Genomic DNA, 20,852 nt, shown 5'->3' on the forward strand with positions numbered 1-20,852 from the left:
TTGGTATTTAACCAGTTCCCACCCAGCCTATAGTCAAATGACAGCCGAGCAGGACATTCACCGTACTGGGTGGACGTCATATGATGTCCTCCCAAAGCACACAACAGGCCGCAGATTCTGTCACCTGCTGTTGTGTGAGCCAATGAGTAGAAAGAGACCTGTGAGAGCCGCTGTTCTCGCGCATGTCGCTTGATGGAGACTGGAGTTAGGCATTTATAATGGGGGGGGCTTCACTTAGGTTTTTTACATAGAATGCATGAGTGTAAGAAAACCTTGAGCCTTTAGAACCACTTTAAAATTAGGAAAACAATGCTTAACAAAAAAAAAAAAAAAAGGTAGACCGGGGGGTGCGGCTTCCGCTGAAACAGATGTGAGTAGCAGGAGCTCCGAGACCTGCCTGGATCCCCAGCGATATCCTGAGTAACATTAGCGGTATTTGCAGCACCTGAAAACAATCAGCGGGGACAGTTGTAGACCCGGTGAGGAGAGGAGCAAAGACCGGCAACATTTAGCAGCAGAAAGGCTCAAGGAGTTTGCAAGGACAGACAAGTCCCCCCGCCCCCCACACACTGAGTGGTGGTCCGCTAATAACGATGCAGAAAACAAACACCCTACAGACTGAGAAGCAGGAAAAACAGACCAAGCTGACACTGGAACAAGTGAACACACCGCTACAGACGGCTATCCAAACCTGTAACAAGGCGAAGACAGGTAAAAAGGATACAATTTAAGTAGACATTGGTCAAATTAGACAGGATATGCAGACTGTTAAAGACCGAATGAGAGAAGTTGAGGGTAGGATACCCACCCTTAAGGACATGGTATCACCTATGATGAACAAAGGCTCAAAAAAATGGATACGGACATTGCCGCATATATCCAATGGAAAAAAAAAAGCCAGCAAAAATGATCGGATGAGGACAAGGGATTTAAAAATAAAATATATTATATATATATATATATATATATATATATATATATATATATATATATATATATATATATATATATATTTTTTTTTTTATTTTTTTTTTTTATTACCTCCCCTCTAACTTGGAAGGAGATTTTAAAATGAGTTAAGGTGTAAATTTGTGTATGGAAATCTCCCTTCTTCCTTTAGGGCCCGTTTATCTCATTGGGGGATCGATTCGCTGATCCCCCGCTGAGCAGGAGGATGACAGCTGTCAGGTCCCCATGCATCTCTATGGGGGAATCGGATGGGAACGGACATCCGATCCGCTGGATGGATGGAAAATAGGGTTTCCATCCATCCATCCAGATTTGACGGATCGGATGTCAGCGGACATGTCTCCGTTGACATCCGATGCCCCATAGACATGCATGGGGTGACCGTTCAGATCCGCCAAAAAACGGACAGGTGAATCTGAACGGTGAAAGGGTCCTTATATATGATTTAGTGTATGTAATGATTAAGGTGAATTGAGGACAATTAGGGGAAGGAATAAATACAATATACACAAGATTTAATAAGTAACACAAGTGAAGTGCATACAAGGGTTAAACAAATGACACACACATGCTATAGAAGGGGGTGTTAGGTAAATTGTTTGAATTGTTGTGAATCACATAAATGGAAGGTGAAGAATTGAAACCCAGAGAGGAAAGAAGATTAAATAGTGGGGAAGGTTTGGTGAATTTTGAGTTTTATGAATTGTGGGTTTCAAGAACAGGAGTTTTTTTTTTTTGTTTTTTCTGTGTTGGCATTTTTTTTTTGGGTGTTTTGTTGTGATAAAGCTGGGGAAGTGGGAAGTAAACAATGAACACAGATTTTGGGAAGTGCACATATATAGACAGGGATGAAAGGTGACCCAAATGGGAGGTATATGGGGACCTGTTTAAAAGTATGGGCTGCACAAAAGGAATTTCGAGTAGAGAGGAATGGGGTCCATAATGTATTGAAAGGGGGCACGCAGTGGGCAGCCTGCATTGAAAGGGGGCACGCTGTGGTCAGCCTGCATTGAAAGGGGGCACGCTGTGGTCAGCCTGCATTGAAAGGGGGCACGCTGTGGTCAGCCTGCATTGAAAGGGGGCACGCTGTGGTCAGCCTGCATTGAAAGGGGGCACGCTGTGGTCAGCCTGCATTGAAAGGGGGCACGCTGTGGTCAGCCTGCATTGAAAGGGGGCACGCTGTGGTCAGCCTGCATTGAAAGGGGGCACGCTGTGGTCAGCCTGCATTGAAAGGGGGCACGCTGTGGTCAGCCTGCATTGAAAGGGGGCACGCTGTGGTCAGCCTGCATTGAAAGGGGGCACGCTGTGGTCAGCCTGCATTGAAAGAGGGCAATGCTACAATTCAAAACATTGCCGGTCTGATGAGTCTCGATTTCAGCTGCGACATTCAGATGCTAGGGTTCGAATTTTGTGTTAACAACATGGATCCATCCTGCCTTGCAATTACAGTTCAGGCTGGTGGTGGTATAATGGTTTTGGGGATATTTTTGGCACACTTTGAGCCCCTTTGTACCAATTGAGCATCATTTAATGCCACAAACCTACCCGAGTATTGTTGCAGACCATGTCTCTGCCTTTATGACTACAGTGTACCCATCTTCTGATGGCTACTTCCACCAGGATAATGCACCATGTCACAAAGCTCAAATCATCTCTAACTGGTTTCTTGAACATGAAGAAATTCAATGTACTCTAATGGCCTCCACAGTCACCGGATCTCAATCCAATAGAGCACCTTTGGGATGTGATGAAACAGGAGATTTGCATCATGGATGTGCAGCCGACAAATCTGCAGCTACTGTGTGATGCTATCATGTCAATATGGACCAAAATCTCTTGAGGAGTGTTTCCAACACCTTGTTGAATCTATGCCATGAAGAATTAAGGCATTTCAGAAGGCAAAAGGGGTCCAACCCGGTACTAGCAAGGTTTACCTAATAAAGTGGCCAGTGAGTATTTCCTCTGCCTAGTAATCAGCTTTCCATTTGATATAACAATGCTCCAAAATCAAAAAATCCAAATTGTAAATCCAGACTTAGAAAATGATTGAAAATAAGGTGCAAACGCAGGCCAAGTTTTTTTTTTTTTTTTTGGGGGGGGGGACTTGGAAACACTTAGCATTTGGTTAACATCCACAAAACAGCAGAGAACCCTTTTTTGGAGAACCAGGTTTCCCCTGGGAGGGTCAAATCCCACTACGCAGAAAAAATCCATTCAATTTCTAATTATAAAGGCAATAACTGAACATTATCTGGCGGACTTCTATACAAGGTCACATTATCTTCATTTCCTGCATTTAAAAAAAAAAAAAAAACAAGCAAATGGTAAATCAATGTGTTACAGTTCTAGACAAAATACATGCAGTATGTGTATAGCTTGAAATATTATACATAATAGGGGGCAGTGTATTCTCTCATTACAGAAAGAAGATCTGCTTTTCTGTCTAAAGTTTATACCGATGTCAAACACCCATAATGCTTCAGGTAGGTAGAGCATGTCATCTTTACCTCAAGACAAAATAGAAGGACCACAATTCAATTCAGATCAGTATTTTTTTTTTTAATGGCAAAATGTTTTTTTATAAAAATCAAAACTAGAATTTAATGTTGCTTGGTAATGGCGCTAGCCTTATTTGTTCATGTTAAACCGACTGTTGATAAAGGGGGAAAAAAAATTAAAAAAAGAGAAGAGGACAGCTTGTAAAAGCAAAATAGCAGTCTAGATGCCGGCGACTCCAATCTTCGCACTCCTACAGATCTAGAAGCAATGGTGGAACCACAGCACTCAGCAGAGAGAATCTGGAATCTGACACACCTAGAAATATTGGTTGCTGAAGATTCTAGCGGCACTTTAGCTCTGCAGGAGATCAAAGGCTGAAGTGGTAGGACTAGTAATTATTATTATACTTTAACATACATCTCAATTTTTTTCTTTTAGGTGACAGAGTTTAAATTAAAAGGAAACATTTCCTGATAGAAACATGTTAGCTGCCTTTGCTGCTTTACTAAAGGCAAAAACATTTTTCCTTTTTGGAGGGAGTAAGGGAGGGATATAACTTCTGTAAGTTTTTTGCCACCCATGTCCCATTGGGGAGATTTTCCTTTCACTCCCTTCCATAACTAAAACAGGAAGTGAGGAAATCTCTCCAAAGTGAGGGAATCCCAGTGTGTCACTAGAACTAGTGTTACCATTGGAATATCATCCCTCTATAAATGTTCTGTAGAGGTGCGCATCTTCGGTGGTCTCACAATTTGATTACGATTATCCTGTCAACAATTCGATTCCATGATGCATCACGATTACTGCCCATGGCTTTCATCAACAAATTCAAGCAATTACAAGAACTGAAGGATGGAAGAATCAAAAGACGGATGGAGTCTAGGGATAGGGATAAGGGAATCCAAGAAAAGGAAGGATGGAGGAGTCTGGGGATAGGGAAGGAGGAATTCATGAAAAGGAAGGATGGAGGAGTCTAGGGATAGGGAAGGAGGAATTCATGAAAAGGAAGGATGGAGGAGTCTAGGGATAGGGAAGGAGGAATTCATGAAAAGGAAGGATGGAGGAGTCTAGGGATAGGGAAGGAGGAATCCATGAAAAGGAAGGATGGAGGAGTCTAGGGATAGGGAAGGAGGAATCCATGAAAAGGAAGGATGGAGGAGTCTAGGGATAGGGATAGGGGAATCCAAGAAAAGGAAGGATGGAGGAGTCTAGGGATAGGGATGGGGGAATCCAAGAAAAGGAAGGATGGAGGAGTCTAGGGATAGGGAAGGAGGAATTCATGAAAAGGAAGGATGGAGGAGTCTAGGGATAGGGAAGGAGGAATCCATGAAAAGGAAGGATGGAGGAGTCTAGGGATAGGGAAGGAGGAATCCATGAAAAGGAAGGATGGAGGAGTCTAGGGATAGGGATAGGGGAATCCAAGAAAAGGAAGGATGGAGGAGTCTAGGGATAGGGATGGGGGAATCCAAGAAAAGGAAGGATGGAGGAGTCTAGGGATAGGGAAGGAGGAATTCATGAAAAGGAAGGATGGAGGAGTCTGGGGATAGGGAAGGAGGAATTCATGAAAAGGAGGGATGGAGGAGTCTGGGAATAGGGAAAGAGGATGAAAGAATCAAAAGAAGGATGGAGTCTGGGGAAAGGAAAGGAGGAATCCATAAATAGGAAAGGAAGGATGGAGGAGTCTAGGGATAGGGAAGGAGGAATCCATGAAAAGGAAGGATGGAGGAGTCTGGGGAAAGGAAAGGAGGAATCCATGAAAAGGAAGGATGGAGGAGTCTGGGGATAGGGAAGGAGGAATTCATGAAAAGGAAGGATGGAGGAGTCTAGGGATAGGGAAGGAGGAATCCATGAAAAGGAGGGATGGAGGAGTCTGGGAATAGGGAAGGAGGATGGAAGAATCAAAAGAAGGATGGAGTCTGGGGAAAGGAAAGGAGGAATCCATGAATAGGAAAGGAAGGATGGAGGAGTCTAGCGATAGGAAATAATGGATGGAAGAGTCTGGGGACAGAACTGAAGGATGGAGGGGTCAAGGGATAGGATTTGAAAGATGGAGAAATCCATGAATAAGAAAGAAAGGATAGAAGAATCTGAGGATAGGAATGAAAGGCTGGAAGAGTCCAAGAATATTATTCGATGGAGGAGTCTGGTGAGAGGGTGATAGGAACTGAAGGGGATTGGTGGAAGGTAGCAACCCATAGATGACCAGGTTTGAATGTCTTCTAAGCCGCCATTAAGATTAATGTGACAAGGGGGGCAGCCAGGATGACATCAGCACAATCGCAATTCAACTGATCTCTGCATCGATGCAGAATCGAGCAAGGCTGAATCGTGATGCACCGATGCGCCGATTTTCAACACCCCTACTGTTCTGGGGTCAACCCAAAATTAAGGTTTTTCTCTTTCTTTCAATAACAGTAAACAGGAAAAATATGTTGAATCTCTCGAACGGGAACACAGCAATAAAAAAAAAAAAAAAAAATATGTTATTATTCCCCTTCCACTCTGTCCAAAACGTTAAAGCGGAGTTCCACCCAAAAGTGAAACCTCCCCTTTAAGAAATCCTGAAGGCCTCCTAGGCAGCTCAAGCAGAGGTTCTCCTCTCCCACCCTCCCTCCCATCTTCTGGGAAACGACACCGGTCCCAGAAGATTGCCCAGCCAATCAGGACGCAAAGTGTGCACCCGGCTGTGAAGCTGCAAGATGTCACAGCCAGGTGCCCACACTAGTGATCCTGGAGCCGGAGGAGAGAGCCGAGGGCTCTTCACTTTTTGTAGCTGCTGACAAGCATAAAAATGGCTGGAACTCCACTTTAATAAAAAAAAAAAAAAAAATATATTAATTTTGGACTTTAGTTACCACTTTATATATCTTTAGATTTACCAATATATATATATATATATATATATATATATATATATATATATATATATATATATATATATATATATATATATATATAAAAACACCTGTTCACACCAGTGCGGCTTTAAAATCTCGCCACTTCAGTGCGATTTTCACTAGCAATTTCTTGTTCAAAGATTTTTTTCCAAGGAGTATAAGTGGTACAAGCAATAGTCCAAAAAAAGGACTAAAAACATGTGGGTAACAGTGGTAGCTTTACATGGTTGCAATAAAACGATCAAGACAGACAGAGTATGAATTTAAGATAGAAGAACCTTAATTGCGGTCGGTTAAGGTTATACAAGCTGAAGGGTATGGGCCATACTAAAATATTTGCTTTTGGTAGGGTAAACTGAAGAAAAGTGGTCTTGTAGTTTGGATATTATAGAGTTCTTACTCCTGTAGATTGGGTTTTGGCACTGTTCACCATTTCATTGCGGCTTGCGACTTCATACAACAGAAGTCTATGCAAGTGGCAATGAAATCTGTTAAAAAGTACTCTAGGAACCTATTTCATAATCCCTGCGACATGAGTCATTGCGGTATGGATTTTTCCATTCCCAGAAATAGGTATGACTTGTCATGCGATTTTGGAACTGTCAAATCGCATGACAAGTTGCACCAGTGCGAACGGGGGCTTACTTAATTTGGCTAGTCCCTGCTGAACCAGCTGAGTTTCAATCCATTTATGGTCGCCGGCTTAAGAACATTTTCAGCCATCAGTCTATCATTTGCTGTAAGTTGAGCTTCATCAAAAATAATGTTCTCTTTCTTCTGTAAACTACAAATCTCTCTATCCCCAGAGGTAGACATATTTGTAGTACAGTCTGCAAGACAATGGCTCCCTCCATAGTTACATTGGAGGAGTGAGTGTAGCCCACTCGGGACAGGGCTACCAGGTAAAAAACTGAATGGAAAAAAGCCAAAGCCTGTTTAGCCACCCCCCCCCCCCCCCCGGTCAATTCATAGAATGGCTTGTATTATGTGGAAAGAATACGTGGCTTTCTGTGGACGAGGAGAGAGGAAGGAAAGTCTGAACAATCCCCGAACTCTGCTATGGAGGAAGGCTGAGGCCGAAACGCGTTAGTATCTATGAACATTGTATTTGCTGTTGTGCATCAATAAAGGATGTTTTAAGAAGAAGCACCGAGTTACTGGCTTTTTGTTGGATTATCCCCAAACTCTACATTAGCTTGAACTCCCTTTGACAGCAAACCCAAAGATCGCAACTGACAGTATCTGGCATGAGCAAAACTAGGATTTTTAGCAACTCACCAGCAATCTACAGGAAAAGTATTTTGATCAAAATAAATTTTAAAAAAAACACTTTCTTCCTTGTCGTTTCACGTAACTGCCCCTTTCACACGAGCATTCTGTCTGTTCCCCCCCTCCGTCTATCAATGGATGAAAAACCAGACAGCAATGCATTCCTATGGGCAAATGGATGAAAACACATTGTCCGTTTACATGAGTTTTTCATCCGCTTCCGTTCAGGTTCATTCTTCTAAATGGAAAAGTCTGCATTTTTCTTCCATTGAAAAATTGGAAGCAGAAGAAAAAAAACAAAACAAAAAATTTTTTTTTTAGAAGTAAAAATGTAACTGAACGGATGAGCCCGTGTGTAAGGTACCTAGAAAAGAGAGCAAAATACACTGAGGCATATCAAAACAAAGGTTTACAAAAAGTCTTAGGGCCCTTTCACACGGGCGCTCCGTATGTCCGCAAATCATCTTATTTTTTTGCGGATGATTTGCGGACATAATGTAAGTCTATGGCATCGCGGATGTCAGCGGAATACCATCCGCTGACATCTGAATTTTCTTCCTTTCAGTTCTGTTCCGATTTTTGGAACGGAACAGAACCCTATTTTTCCTCCGTTCAAAAAACGGAAAGGAAAGAAAATCGGATGTCAGCGGTGTCATCCGCTGACATCTGCAATGCCCATAGACTTACATTATGTCCCCATATCATCCGCAAACGGATGGGATGATATGCGGACATACGGAGCGGATGACACAAATGTCATCCTCTCCATGAAAAAAAAAAAAGTCCCGCAGCGGAGCCAAACACCGGAGCGGCCATGTGAAAGAGGCCTTACAAATTGTATTATATAAAAATAAGCCACATCCCGAGTAAAAAAAGAAAAAAAAAAAAGCCTTTCCTTTGACAGCATGCTGCATCTTGCTCTCTGTGTGGTGATCTCTTCGAAGAGGTCCAACAGGCCGCCTGCTGAGTCAGAGCAAGAATCATAAGCTTAACTTAACTGTATGCCTGGCTCAGTAGGGGGTGTGTCATGCTTGGCCTGTCCCTGTGCGAGTCATATGAGGCGGGACAGATCAGGAGCCTCCTGGCATGTCAATCAAATGATGGTGCATCAGTGGGAGCTTCAGACCAGCGGTTTTAGACTTCCTGATCCCCCAACTAAAGACGGTAGTGTAAATATCTCACTGCTCATTTGTAAAGAACTACAGCGGGGGGAGATATAAGACTGGTGGCCAGGAGAATTCACAGAATATCAGCCACCAGTCTTACAACATAGATATCACAAGGAACAAAGAACTGATTTAAATCATTTGTTTCTCACAGATGAAACAAGCATACTGCAGTTAGGTGTGAAATCACTAATACTAAGGGAATACATTTTTTGCCCAGAGTTCCGCTTTAATGTGAAAGCTGCAGTTTACCAACCCCCCCCCCCCAACTATATGGCTTTGTTTACATCCTTCTCACAAATATTTGTTTACTGCCCTCATACAGTTATGTTCCATAGAATTGTCTGGGGATGTCTTGTGTCAAGTTTCAGGTGATGGCATCACTAACCTCAGTGAGAACATAACTGCGCAGGTAACGCCAACGCACTTTGGCTTCCTTAAAACAATTTGAGAAGATTGGGAATCGAAAAACTGCTCTAGTGCCCTTCCAGTGCTCACGAGAGCACCAAGCTGTGGAGGGGTGGCTCAGGTTCCCAGTAGAATGCCGAGAGGCTGAGCCAGCTGCTGGTACAGGCATCTGGGATGGATCTTAACTGTGAAGTTGGGAACTTTCCCCGAGTCTGGACCAGCTTAGTGGTGTCTGCCGAGAGCAGGTTTAAGCCTGCTGTCGGCTGGAAATAGGCCATGGGAGTGCAGAACTGCACTTCTGTGACTCCCAGAAGTACAGCCAAAAAAAGCTTTGACTAGACTTCTCCTTTAATATTGGGCTTGTGCTGCCAAACACCAGTTCTGGAAGGTAAGCAGAAAACTCAGTATTAAAATGTGCCATGGGAGGTTCCAATAAACTGCTGGTAATTGACCATGCTAAAGAGATCCAATTAAATCCTTATCTGTAAAGCTATAGGCATGTTAACTGATGGATAACTTCACATGAAAAACATAATGAGCAGATTAGATAAAAAGAACATTCGATTTTCGAAATTAAAAAAAAGAAAGAAATAAAATGTACAAAAAAAAAAAACTAAAATTTAAATGACTTTGCAAACAATTTTGTACCTTTTAAAAGCCTCTGATGGATTTCGTTCACATTCTCCAGGTTGTAGCAGTTTCTGAACTGAGGGATCATTTAGTTTTTCCTCATATCCAGGCATTAGTCCTCCTTGGCCAATCTGGTCAACGAGGGTCCTGATAAAGTTTCCCACACATAATGTATCAGAGTCTTTGGCCCTGCAGAAGTGAAAAGCCAAGACTTGGCGGTGTAATCCTCTCTGCAAGCCAGCAGGTGAACTTGGCCACACCAGCTCTGTACAAAGGGCTGTCTTTCCACTTCCAGGGCCGCCAACAAACAGTAAACCCCAAGCTGACCCTTTCCCTGTGCTGCCTCCATTGTTGCCAGAATTTGCCACAACTGACAATTTGTTTGCTGCAATGGTGCTGCAATTTGTTTTTTCCTGCAGGCAGTGCTGAAGCTTGTGAAAGATCCATTCCCTGCAGTAGAAGGGCTTTCCTTGCAGCAAGCTGGTCTGAGCCATTACAGCTATTGCTTGTGAAATTGAGCTCTCACATAGGACTGCGTTGCTTCAGCATTTGAAAGGAAATAAACCTTGGGGCAAAACACAGAACTGAATTCCAGTAGTGACATATCCCAGGATGGGTCAGTGGAGTACAAGGCGAATTCAACGGTTCCTGTACATGTCAATCTCCACACTATGAGTGTTTAAAATCCTTCATTGTTTTTTTTAACATTTTAGGTTTTGGTATTTGAAAAACCCAGTTTAAAGCTGAGATGGCAATAGGCTGTCTGCATCCACAAGTAATATTCAGTTGGCTCCACAAGTTAAGTACTCTCATCACTGCATCTGGATTTCATATAACGATGCATTCTTTCAGTACAGGCAGGAGACAATACATCTGGAAAACTAAAAGGAGGAGTAGGGGAGAAAAAAAAAAAAAGCCGTTAGCATGCATTTTTTCACTGTACATCACATGCAACTGTTCATATGCAAACAGCATTTAACAAGCTTTATTTATGTTTGAATCGGGAAGACCGTAGAACTAGAAAATGTGTGAGGTAACAAAGAGGTTTTACCATTTAAAAGAGGACGTTTGAGTAATAAGTCATTAATATAGAACAAACTGTTGCTGTGGCCAAGTCAGATTCAACAGTATCCTAATTTATCAAAGCTGGAGGGAGGAATGCGTTTTTCAAAATAACCAATCAACTTTCACTTTTTTTCTCTGGCAAGGCCATTTGGAAAGTTTAAAAGTAAACATCTGATTGGTCGCTATGAACAGCACATTCCTTGCTTTCTGCACAAAGTAAGGCAGGCTTATGCATCTGACTTTTTAGGGATCATGCACACAATTCCCCCTTTCCGTGCACAGTTCTGCATATGCATTTGTAACGTTTTTTGCATTTACATACATTTTCAGCTTGTTCATGTGCATTTACTTGCCTATGTTTAGGTGTGAAAAAATGGGCTTTTTGTACTTGCCGTAAAATTCATCGAATAAATCATAACTATTGGGTTATATTGCCTCCTCCACAGTAGGACTAGGCAGAACAAAAAACACCTGGCTACGCCCATGGGCCATTCTCAGCTTTGCATATAACCCCCCTCTTTACGCTAGGTCAGGGATTCTCAACTCCTGTCCTCAGGACCAACTAACAGGCCAGGTTTGCCAGATAACTGAAATACATTACAGGTAATATAATTTGCTGCTCAGTGATTGCACTATTCTAGTCCGTATCTCCCCAAGGTACTTAAAATCTGTCCTGTTAGTGGGTCCTGAGGACAGGGGTTGAGAACCACTGCTCTAGGTAATCAGTTTAGTAGCAAGCAGTATTAGCACTCCATAGAGGGGTGGGTGCTGTGCCCAAACTCAGAGAAATCGATTTTACGGTAAAATCCCATTTTCTTTTTTCGTTCATCGATGGACACATCGCTCAATAAAATCATAACTACTGGGATGACCAAAAGCAATGCCAAAAAAGGAAAAAACGAGGGGGTGGGGAAAAATAACCCAAGACTACACATAAGAGCCCTTAACCAGGACACAGGAGCCTTAACCGGGTCACAGGAGCGCTGTCTGAAAAATAACAGTTTAAAGGAAAAAACACCCCTCAAGAGGGAACAGCCCCTCTTAAACAGCAGCCTGCAAAATGCTGCGGCCAAAAGAAGCATCCACAGATGCCAAAGTATCTACCTTATAGAATTTTGTGAAGGCATGCACCGACGACCAAGTGGCCGCCTTGCAAACTTGCAATATTGATGCCTGAAGTCGGAAAGCCCAAGAAGCACTCAGCGCCCAAAGAGAATGCTCCGTGACAGGGAGTCACCGTTTGTCTGATCCATCTGGAGATGGTAGTCGACTCGGCCAGTCCTTTTCTTGGTCCGTCTAACCACAAAAAGTCTGACCTCCAAAAAAAGGACTCAGTAGCTGCCAGATATACGCAAGTCGCACAAACCACATCCAAGGTATGCAAAGCAAATTCCTTGGGATGAGCCGGCTTGGGACACAAAGAAGGCAACACAATGTCCTCATTAAAATGGAAGTCAGACAACCTTGGCCAGGAATGACGAACAGGGACAAAGAACTACTTTATCCCTTTTGACCAAATATTCTAAAATGGAGGTTTCTGGAGAACCAAAAGTACTAAAATTTAAATCCCATGGTGGCAAAAGACTGTAAAAGGTAGAGCAACATGTTGAACCCCCTAAATAAAAAGATACAAACTAAAGAGCGCGTGGCTAGGGTTCGCTGAAAGAAGATGGTCGGGGCAGACACACGGTTCTTGATGGTACTCAAGCCCAACTTCTGATCAATGCCCTGTTGAATAAAGGTAAAGATCCGAGCGACTGAAGAGGATGAGCGCCAATCGACTCACACCAAGAAATGTACGCTTTCCACGTACGATGGTATATCTTGCTGGAGACGACTTCCTCGCCTTCACCATAGTAGGGATCACTGATCCAGACAGACCTTTATCCCTTAATACCTGGTTTCAATAGCTAAGCCATTAGAAGCAGCGACTACAGCAGGATGGTAGATCAGCCCTTGGGACAACTAGTCTTCTCTGAGAGGAAGCCCCCAAGGGACATTTATGGCCACCAGACTGATTGGAAGATCCTCGCCCTTGATTCCTCGCAGGAATTGCAGAAGAAGCCTGAGCAGAGGATGATACTGGCCTTACAGTGGCCCTTAGACGTCTGCCAGAGGAACCCGTGATCTCGCCACGAACCTTGGTATCCTCCTGTGGTGACGAACCTGCTAAAGGAGCTGCATATACGACTGTGCAAACAGAACTGTCTTGAAGGTGGATACCACCAGACTCAGAACCTGTATGCAAAATGGGAGAGCAAGAAAGATCTGTGTGACAGCCGCCCGCGAATTACGGCCTGTGGTTCCTGAAGTTTGTCCAGAATTAGAACCAGACCTAGGTAAACCAATTCCCTGGACAGGGATATGGGGGCCTTAGCTAGTTCGGGCATCACCTGAATCTTTGCAGTAATAAATCCGCACAAGGAGACTCCGGACCTAAAAAACCTGAAAAGGACAAGCTTTGTCCACTTTTCTGCTTACCCTCAAAAGAATAATTTTGTGGATCCCCTTGACGCTCATGAAGGAGGTCCACGAGGTCGGAAACCAGCGAAGATGACCCCCACCCCAATAATGGATGAGGGCAGACCTTCCTGCTGAGAGCTTTCTCAGAGGCTTGGTCTGCAGATTAATTCTTAAGCCACAGCATGCACCTAATCACCACCGCTGAAACAAAGTTTGGACAGCACAGGAGCTGCTGTATCCAAAGCTGCATCATAAATAAACAGCAGTCCATGGACCAACTGGTCTGCTAAATCAACATAAGCAGCGGGGACCTGCTTACCCCCCAGCCCTGGTACAAAAGCTTGGCCCATTCAGTTAGGGCCTGAGACAACAGGGCTGAGGCAAAAACTGGCTGCCATGTCAAACCAGCCATAGTAAACATGCTGCATGCCACAGCCTCCACTTCCCTGTCAGCCAGGTCCTTAAAGGACAGGGTTTCCTCTACTGGGATCATGGTAGCTTTATTCAACCTGGAAAAAAAAGGAGGGTCCACCACTGGTGGACTAGCCCACTTTTTTTTTTTTTTTTTTTTTTTTTAAAAAGGGACTCCTCAAAAGGGTAACGTACAGAAAAACGTTCGGGGACCACAAAGGGTAATTTTGGTTGTTCCCATTCCTTACAGGAAAACCTGTCAAAATAAGGCACATAAGGAAACCCCTTTAGAGTGCGAGGTGACTTATGTGTACCAAACGACACAGCCACATCCGTGGCTACATCAGCCGAATCCTTCATTTTTAAAGTCTCACGCAGTGCAGTGATAAGTGCGTCAACAATTGCTTTTTTTAAATTCGCTGCTGCGACCATGGAGGAATCATCCTCACTATAGGATGGATCTGGGGTGTGATATTAGGTTCTCCTGGATGGGCCACGTCCACGGCGGCATCAAGCTCAGAATCAGATGAGACAGACTGAGTAGGAAAAGGCAGGGGAAGATAAAAAGCCTTCTATGTGCAGTAGCCCCCCCCCTCAAAATACTTACCTGAGCCCCATCTCTATCCAACAATGTTGCAGGAGTGTCTGGGATGCTCGAGACTCTCCCTCCTCATTGCCCAAGACGGCAGCGTGGCACCATTGGCTCTGGCTGCTTTTAAATTCAGTGAGCCAACCACTCTTTGCAAAACCGCTTCACAGAGCAAGAAGGTATACCAGGGGTTTTTTTTTTTTTTTTTGGGGGGGGGTGGGGATTAAGCACCAGGCTTTACAATCACCTAAATTGATAGCTGGGCGTGTGTTATGAATCATCCAGATCGGAGGTATGTGACTTAGCAGGGTAGGGGAGAATACATACTAGTGGGCAGGACATGGGAGGGGTAGGAGCGTGGCATGAGCAGGTCAATTGTGACGGTAGAACGTGCAAAGCCTTCTATTTTGACACACTAGGGAATGTAGGACTTGTTATAGCAACACCCCCAGTGACATTTGTGACGCCGCACTGCAGTCCAGAGGAGCAGCATAATGCAAAAGGCAGAAGACAGGAGGGCTTTTAAGCTGCAGGGGAAAAGGTACATTTTGAAATATCCTTTCTTTTACATGAAAAGCAAAGAGTGACATATTTAACATATTACAGAGTTCTATTACATATTGATTTTCTCTGAGCATACTTCTAGGTTCACACTGAGGCTGAATTAAAATTGCGCAAGCTAAGCTGAACTCGCACAATTTCAAACCAGCATTTCAGTCCGACTTCGGGGGCGATTTCACAGACATCTGTGCAGGTTCCTGCACAGATGTCTATTGAAATCGCCCCCTTAAGTTGCCAAATGTAGTACAGAAACTACTTTTGGAAATCGGTGCGGCGCCATAAAGTCTGCGGCGCACAATTCGAACGGTGCAATTGTTGATATGACATGTCAAATCAGACCAATGTGAGCATAGGCTAAAGTAGAATTCTAGCCGAATACTAATTAGTCTTATAAAAATATTCCCTTGTCCTGCTTCCTGACCTGTGTAAAAATGATTTCTACCTAAAAGTGCATGTTTTCTAAACTTTAGCTGCCAAAAAGGACCAGCAGGATCTTGCTTGATGACATTCTAACACCCCCCACAATGCCTACTTAGCTTTGTAAAGCTGATTCACACTAGTTTAACTAATCACATGACAAAGAAAAACACATTATAGTCAATGGGGCTTTTCTCATCAATGCGACTCTGGAAAAGGTTCCTGTGCTACTTTGGTGCAGTGCGACCCCATAGAATATGCTGTGTAAAATTGCATCAAAGTCACACAACATAAATCACACTAGAAATCGGGTCACAATTGCATCACAGCAGTGTGGACGAAGCTTAAGTGCAATGCGTGAAGGATGCGCTCGTTCAGTAGTATGTCCTGGTCTGAAAATCTTGCCCATGTTCATTGCATCTTGTTGTTTAATTTGGCATGTCCTAATAAAATAAGAGTACCCAGATTTCCTGGATTACTGTCATATAAGGTGAGAGGATATCCCTCTTGCCCAACACAGAGCAGCACACAAGGTTTTGTGTGTCTTAAAGCTGAAGCGTGGGAAAGAAAATTATTGGGGTAATAAATAGATACCTCTAATGGAGGTGTAAACCACTGGTGGCTGGTGCTTCCTTCTTCACAAAATGTTACTAACATGCAGCCCCTGATAGTGATGCCCCTGCTGAAGTTCCACTGGTAAAACTGACAGTCAGGGCTGTGCAGCTCCACCTTTCAGAAAACTTCCTGAAATTTAGTGAAATAATACAAGGGGTTTATGATAGTAACTCCTTGTTCATTTAGAGATGATCATAGAGGAGAGAGCAGAGCTCATCAGTCTTCTGCTTTTTCTTTCAAAGTCCAGTTACAGGGTAGATGTAGGAAGAAGTCTCAAGTGAAACTGCAGCACAGAAAGAGAACGTCCCCTACTCTACTAGAGACAGATTATATATCTCTAATATCTCTTCACACACACATACAGTATCTCATAAAGTGAGTACACCCCTCACATTTTTGTAAATATTTTATTATATATTTTCATGTGACAATGACACTTTGCTAGAATGTAAAGTAGTGAGTGTACAGCTTGTATAACAGTGTAAATTTGCTGTCCCCTCAAAATAACACACAGCCATTAATGTCTAAACTGCTGACAACAAAAGTGAGTACACCCCTAATTGAAAATGTCCAAATTAGGCCCAATTAGCCATTTCCCCTCCCCGATGTCATATGACTCGTTAGTGTTAAAAGGTCTCAGGTGTGAATGGGGAGCAGGTGTGTTAAATTTGGCGTTATCACTCTCACACTGGTCACTGGAAGTTCAACATGGCACCTCGTGGCAAAGAGCTCTCTGAGGATCAGAAAAAAAGAATTGTTGCTCTAGATAAAGATGGCCTAGGCTATAAGAAGATTGCCAAGACCCTGAAACTGAGCTGCAGCACGGTGGCCAAGACCATACAGCGGTTTAACAGGACAGGTTCCACTCCGAACAGGCAAGTTTATTGCACATGCTCAGTGTCATATCCAGAAGTTGTCTTTGGGAAATATAGGTATGAGTGCTGCCAGCATTGCTGCAGAGGTTGAAGGGGTGGGGGGCGAGCCTATCAATGCTCAGACCATATGCCACACACAGCATCAAATTGGTTTGCACGGCTGTCATCCCAGAAGGAAGCCTCTTCTAAAGATGATGCACAAGAAAGTCCTTAAACAAACAGTTTGCTGAAGGCAAGCAGACTAAGGACATGGATTACTGGAACCATATCCTGTGGCCTGATGAGACCAAGATAAAATGATTTGGTTTAGATGGTGTCAAGCATGTGTGGTGGCAACCAGGTAAAGAGTACAAAGATAAGTGTGTCTTGCCTACAGTAAAGCGTAGTGGTGGGAGTGTTATGGTCTGAGGCTGCATGAGTGCTGCCAGCATTGGGGAGCTACAGTTCATTGATGGAACCATGAATGCCAACATGTACTGTGACATACTGAAGCAGAGCATGACCCCCTCTATTCAGAGACTGGGCCGCAGGGCAGTATTCCAACATGATAAGGACCCCAAACAAACCTCCAAGACGACCACTGCCTTGCTAAAGAAGGGTAAAGATGATGGACTGGCCAAGCATGTCTCCAGACCTAAACCCTATTGAGCATCTGTGGGGTATCCTCATACGGAAGGTGGAGGAGCGCAAGATCTCTAATATCCACCAGCTCCGTGATCTTGTCATGGAGGAGTGGAAGAGGACTCCAGTGGCAACCTGTAAAGCTCTGATGAACTCCATTACATTGTAGCAAAGTGTCATTTCTTTAGTGTTAGCACTAATGTCTAATGAAAAGATAAATTAAAAAAAGTGTACAAAAATGTGAGGAGTGTACTATATAGATTTGCATACTCTATATAGATAGATAGATAGATACACACAAAGATCCATTAGTAAGTAAAACATTAGTAGGTAAAACAGCTCTCATATGTGTTACAGCTGTTCATTTACCCGTTTGCCTAGAGTTCAGCTAATAAACTGGCGCAGACATGTACAGCTAACCCACACTCTATTTGAATGGCAGCTTGCGGTCACTATAGATGGAGGACATAATGCATGCAATAATAAAACACTGATTTTTGATAATACCTTTTAACATGGTATCTCAGAAAATACTATTACACCCTTTATTTTTAATCGGACCACTCATGCAATGCAAGGAGTCTTTTCATTGTAAAAACTGAATGCAACAGCTGGTTATCGCAGGGCTTAAAAAAAAAAAAAAAAACCTCTTTGGGGACCGGGTCATTGAGAGATATTGCTGGTGGAAGGGTGGGTAGGTACTAAAATGTAAGGGCTATTGTGGTTAGGTAAAGTTGGTACTATTGTAAGGTAAAGCCAACACTGAGAACACAGAAGCTAATTGTGTTGAGAGCTAGCACTTCATGGAGAGACTGAGCTAAGTTTTATGGTGCAACACCAAAGTGCAATTCAGTCAAATCAGCCGCGATATTCTCACACAGTACCAGCTTTACCCAACGAGAGCCCTGGTAATTTTATTTGCTAAAGTCTGTTCAAAATTAGCAGAACAATTGTTTTCCTTTTAACTTTTGCATAACCATATCTTCCGACTACCTATAGGTGCATCTTATAAAATTAGATCAAAAAGTTAATTTCAGGAAGTCAATTAAAACTCATTTTTTAAAGATGCGTTACACACAGAGTGATATATTTCAAGCATTTCATTATTTTAATTTTGATGATTAGGGCTTACAGCTAGTAAAAACCCCAAAATTCAGTGTCTCAGAAAATCAGATTATTACATACAGTGAGGGAAAAAAAGTATTTGATCCCCTGCTGATTTTGTATGTTTGCCCACTGACAAAAAAATAATCAGTCTATTTTTAATGGTAGGTTTATTTTAAACACAGAGACAGAACAAAAAAAATCCAGAAAAACATTTCAAAAAGTAAAAAACTGATTTGCATTTTAAATGAGTAAAATAAGTATTTGATCCCTTCGCAAAACATGACTTAGTACTTGGCGGCAAATTCCTTGCTGACAATCACATAGGTCAGACGTTTCTTGTATTTGGCCACCAGGTTTGCACACATCTCAGGAGGAATTTTGTCCCGCCCCTCTTTGCAAATCCTCTCCAAGTCATTACGCTTGAGGCAGGCGTTTGGTAACTCCAACCTTTAGCTCCCTCCACATATTTTCTTCTATGGGATTAGGGTCTGGAGACTGGCTGGGGCCGTTATTCCAGGACCTTAACTGCTTGTCGACCGCCCGCCGCAGATTTACTGCGGTAGGCTGGCTCAGCTGCGCAAATCGATGTAGGGGTATATCGGCCCACAGGAGCGGTCCTGGGGGCGAGCGGGGATGCCGATGCACAGGACCAGCGGTACCGATTGCCACCGGACACCCGGGATCACTCCCCGCTGAGAGAGAACATCGATCAGCTGTTGTAAAACACAGCCGACTGTTGTTCGCTCTGAAATGATCACAGAGCGCCTGTGATCCTTTTATTTAGAAACACAGGTCTCTGAAAATTTCACAAGCCCACCCCCCATACAGTTAGAAAACGAGAAAACACTCCCCTGGACTCACATTTAACCCTTTGAACACCACTAGGTTAACCCGTTACCTGCCAGTGTCATGACAGTAACAGTGCATATTTTTACCACTGGATTACTGTAGGAATGTCACTGGTCCCCCCAAAAGTGTCAAAAATGTCAGGTTAGGGGTCCGATCTGTCCATTGCAATGTCGCAGTCCCGGCTAAAAATCGCAGATTGCCAATACTAGTTAAAAAAAAAAAGACAAATATCTTTCCCCTAGTTTGTAGATGCGATAACTTTTGCGCAAACCATAAATATGTAGTAGAATACAAATTGGTCTAAAAGGATGAAAAAAAAAAAAAATTGTGATTTTTAAATTTTTTTTTTTTTTTTGGAAAGTTATACAGAAGAATGTGAAAAAATGTTGTGTTTTTTCCCCCCAGAATTGACGATCTTTGTTTATAGCGGGGGAGTTTATGCACAGGTGATCAAATCAAATACCACCAAAAGAAAGCTCTATTTGTGGGTAAACCGGACATCAATTTTATTTAGGTACAGCGTTGCACAACCGCACAACTGTCTGTTAACCACTTTACCACCGGAGGATTTTCCTGCTAAAAGACCAGGGGTGTTTTTGCAATTTTTTACTGCGTGACTTTAACGGACAATCGCGCGGTCGTGCGACACTGTACCTAAACGAATTTCACGTCCAAAAAGCGTATTTTGATTGGTTTGCGCAAAAGTTATCGCGTTTACTAACAAAGGGAAAGATTGTCATTTTTGGTGTTTTTTTTTTTTAACGCGTAATGGCGGCGATCTGCGATTTTTTTTGCGGTACTGCGACATTGTGGCGGACAGATCGGACCCTTGACTGACATTTTTGACACTTTTGGGGGTACCAGTGACATTACTGCAGTAATCAGTGCTATATATATGCACTGTTACTGCAAAAATGACACTGGCAGGGAAGGGGTTAACAGCATTGGACAGGGAGGGGTTAAGTGTGTCCTAGGGGCGTGTTTCTAACTGTGCAGGGACAGGTCTACTAGTGTAAAAACAAAGATCAACAGTTCTACATAGTAGAACTGTTTGATCTTCATTTTTACACAGGGAGAACTGACAGGCGGCTTGTTTACATAAGCCGCTCTGTCTTTCTCCCGCTGTACCGGCAATCGTAGTGTGACCGGCGGACATCGGGTCCGCCAGTCACACTCCCGCACTCCTCCGTGAACGAGCCGAGGCGGGCGCGCGCCTCAGCGGGCGCGCGCCCGCTATTGGCTCTGGAAGGAGGGACAGGCGAGCGACGTAGACCTACGTCACTCTGCCTGGCCGGGGCCGACTGCCGCAGTAAATATACTGTGCGCAGTCGGCAAGCGGTTAAAAGTAATGCAGACCATCGCAAATAATGGCCTAGTCAGTAAGGAGGCAAATCCTTCCGGTCCAGAACTGGTTAATTTTTTAAGATTTCATGGTACATGG

At 43.3% G+C, this 20,852-nt stretch overlaps 1 protein-coding gene and 1 pseudogene across 2 annotated transcripts in view; both read right to left on the reverse strand.

The window, feature by feature from the left end:
• The window catches only part of LOC309548836 (piggyBac transposable element-derived protein 4-like), a 1,162,992-nt pseudogene that overhangs the window by 1,032,892 nt on the left and 109,248 nt on the right, over nt 1-20,852 (reverse strand). The window lies entirely within an intron of this gene.
• ANKRD50 (ankyrin repeat domain containing 50) overlaps nt 1-20,852 on the reverse strand; it is a 145,131-nt gene that overhangs the window by 107,804 nt on the left and 16,475 nt on the right. The window contains exon 2 of the mRNA XM_082243136.1: nt 9,857-10,719. Within this exon, the coding sequence (XP_082099262.1) occupies nt 9,857-10,332 (476 nt within the window). The 5' untranslated portion in view covers nt 10,333-10,719. The remainder of the gene's footprint in view (nt 1-9,856; nt 10,720-20,852) is intronic.

Source organism: Pelophylax lessonae, assembly GCF_965119305.1.
Source record: "Pelophylax lessonae genome assembly, chromosome: 1".
Classification (NCBI taxonomy): Eukaryota; Metazoa; Chordata; class Amphibia; order Anura; family Ranidae; genus Pelophylax; species Pelophylax lessonae.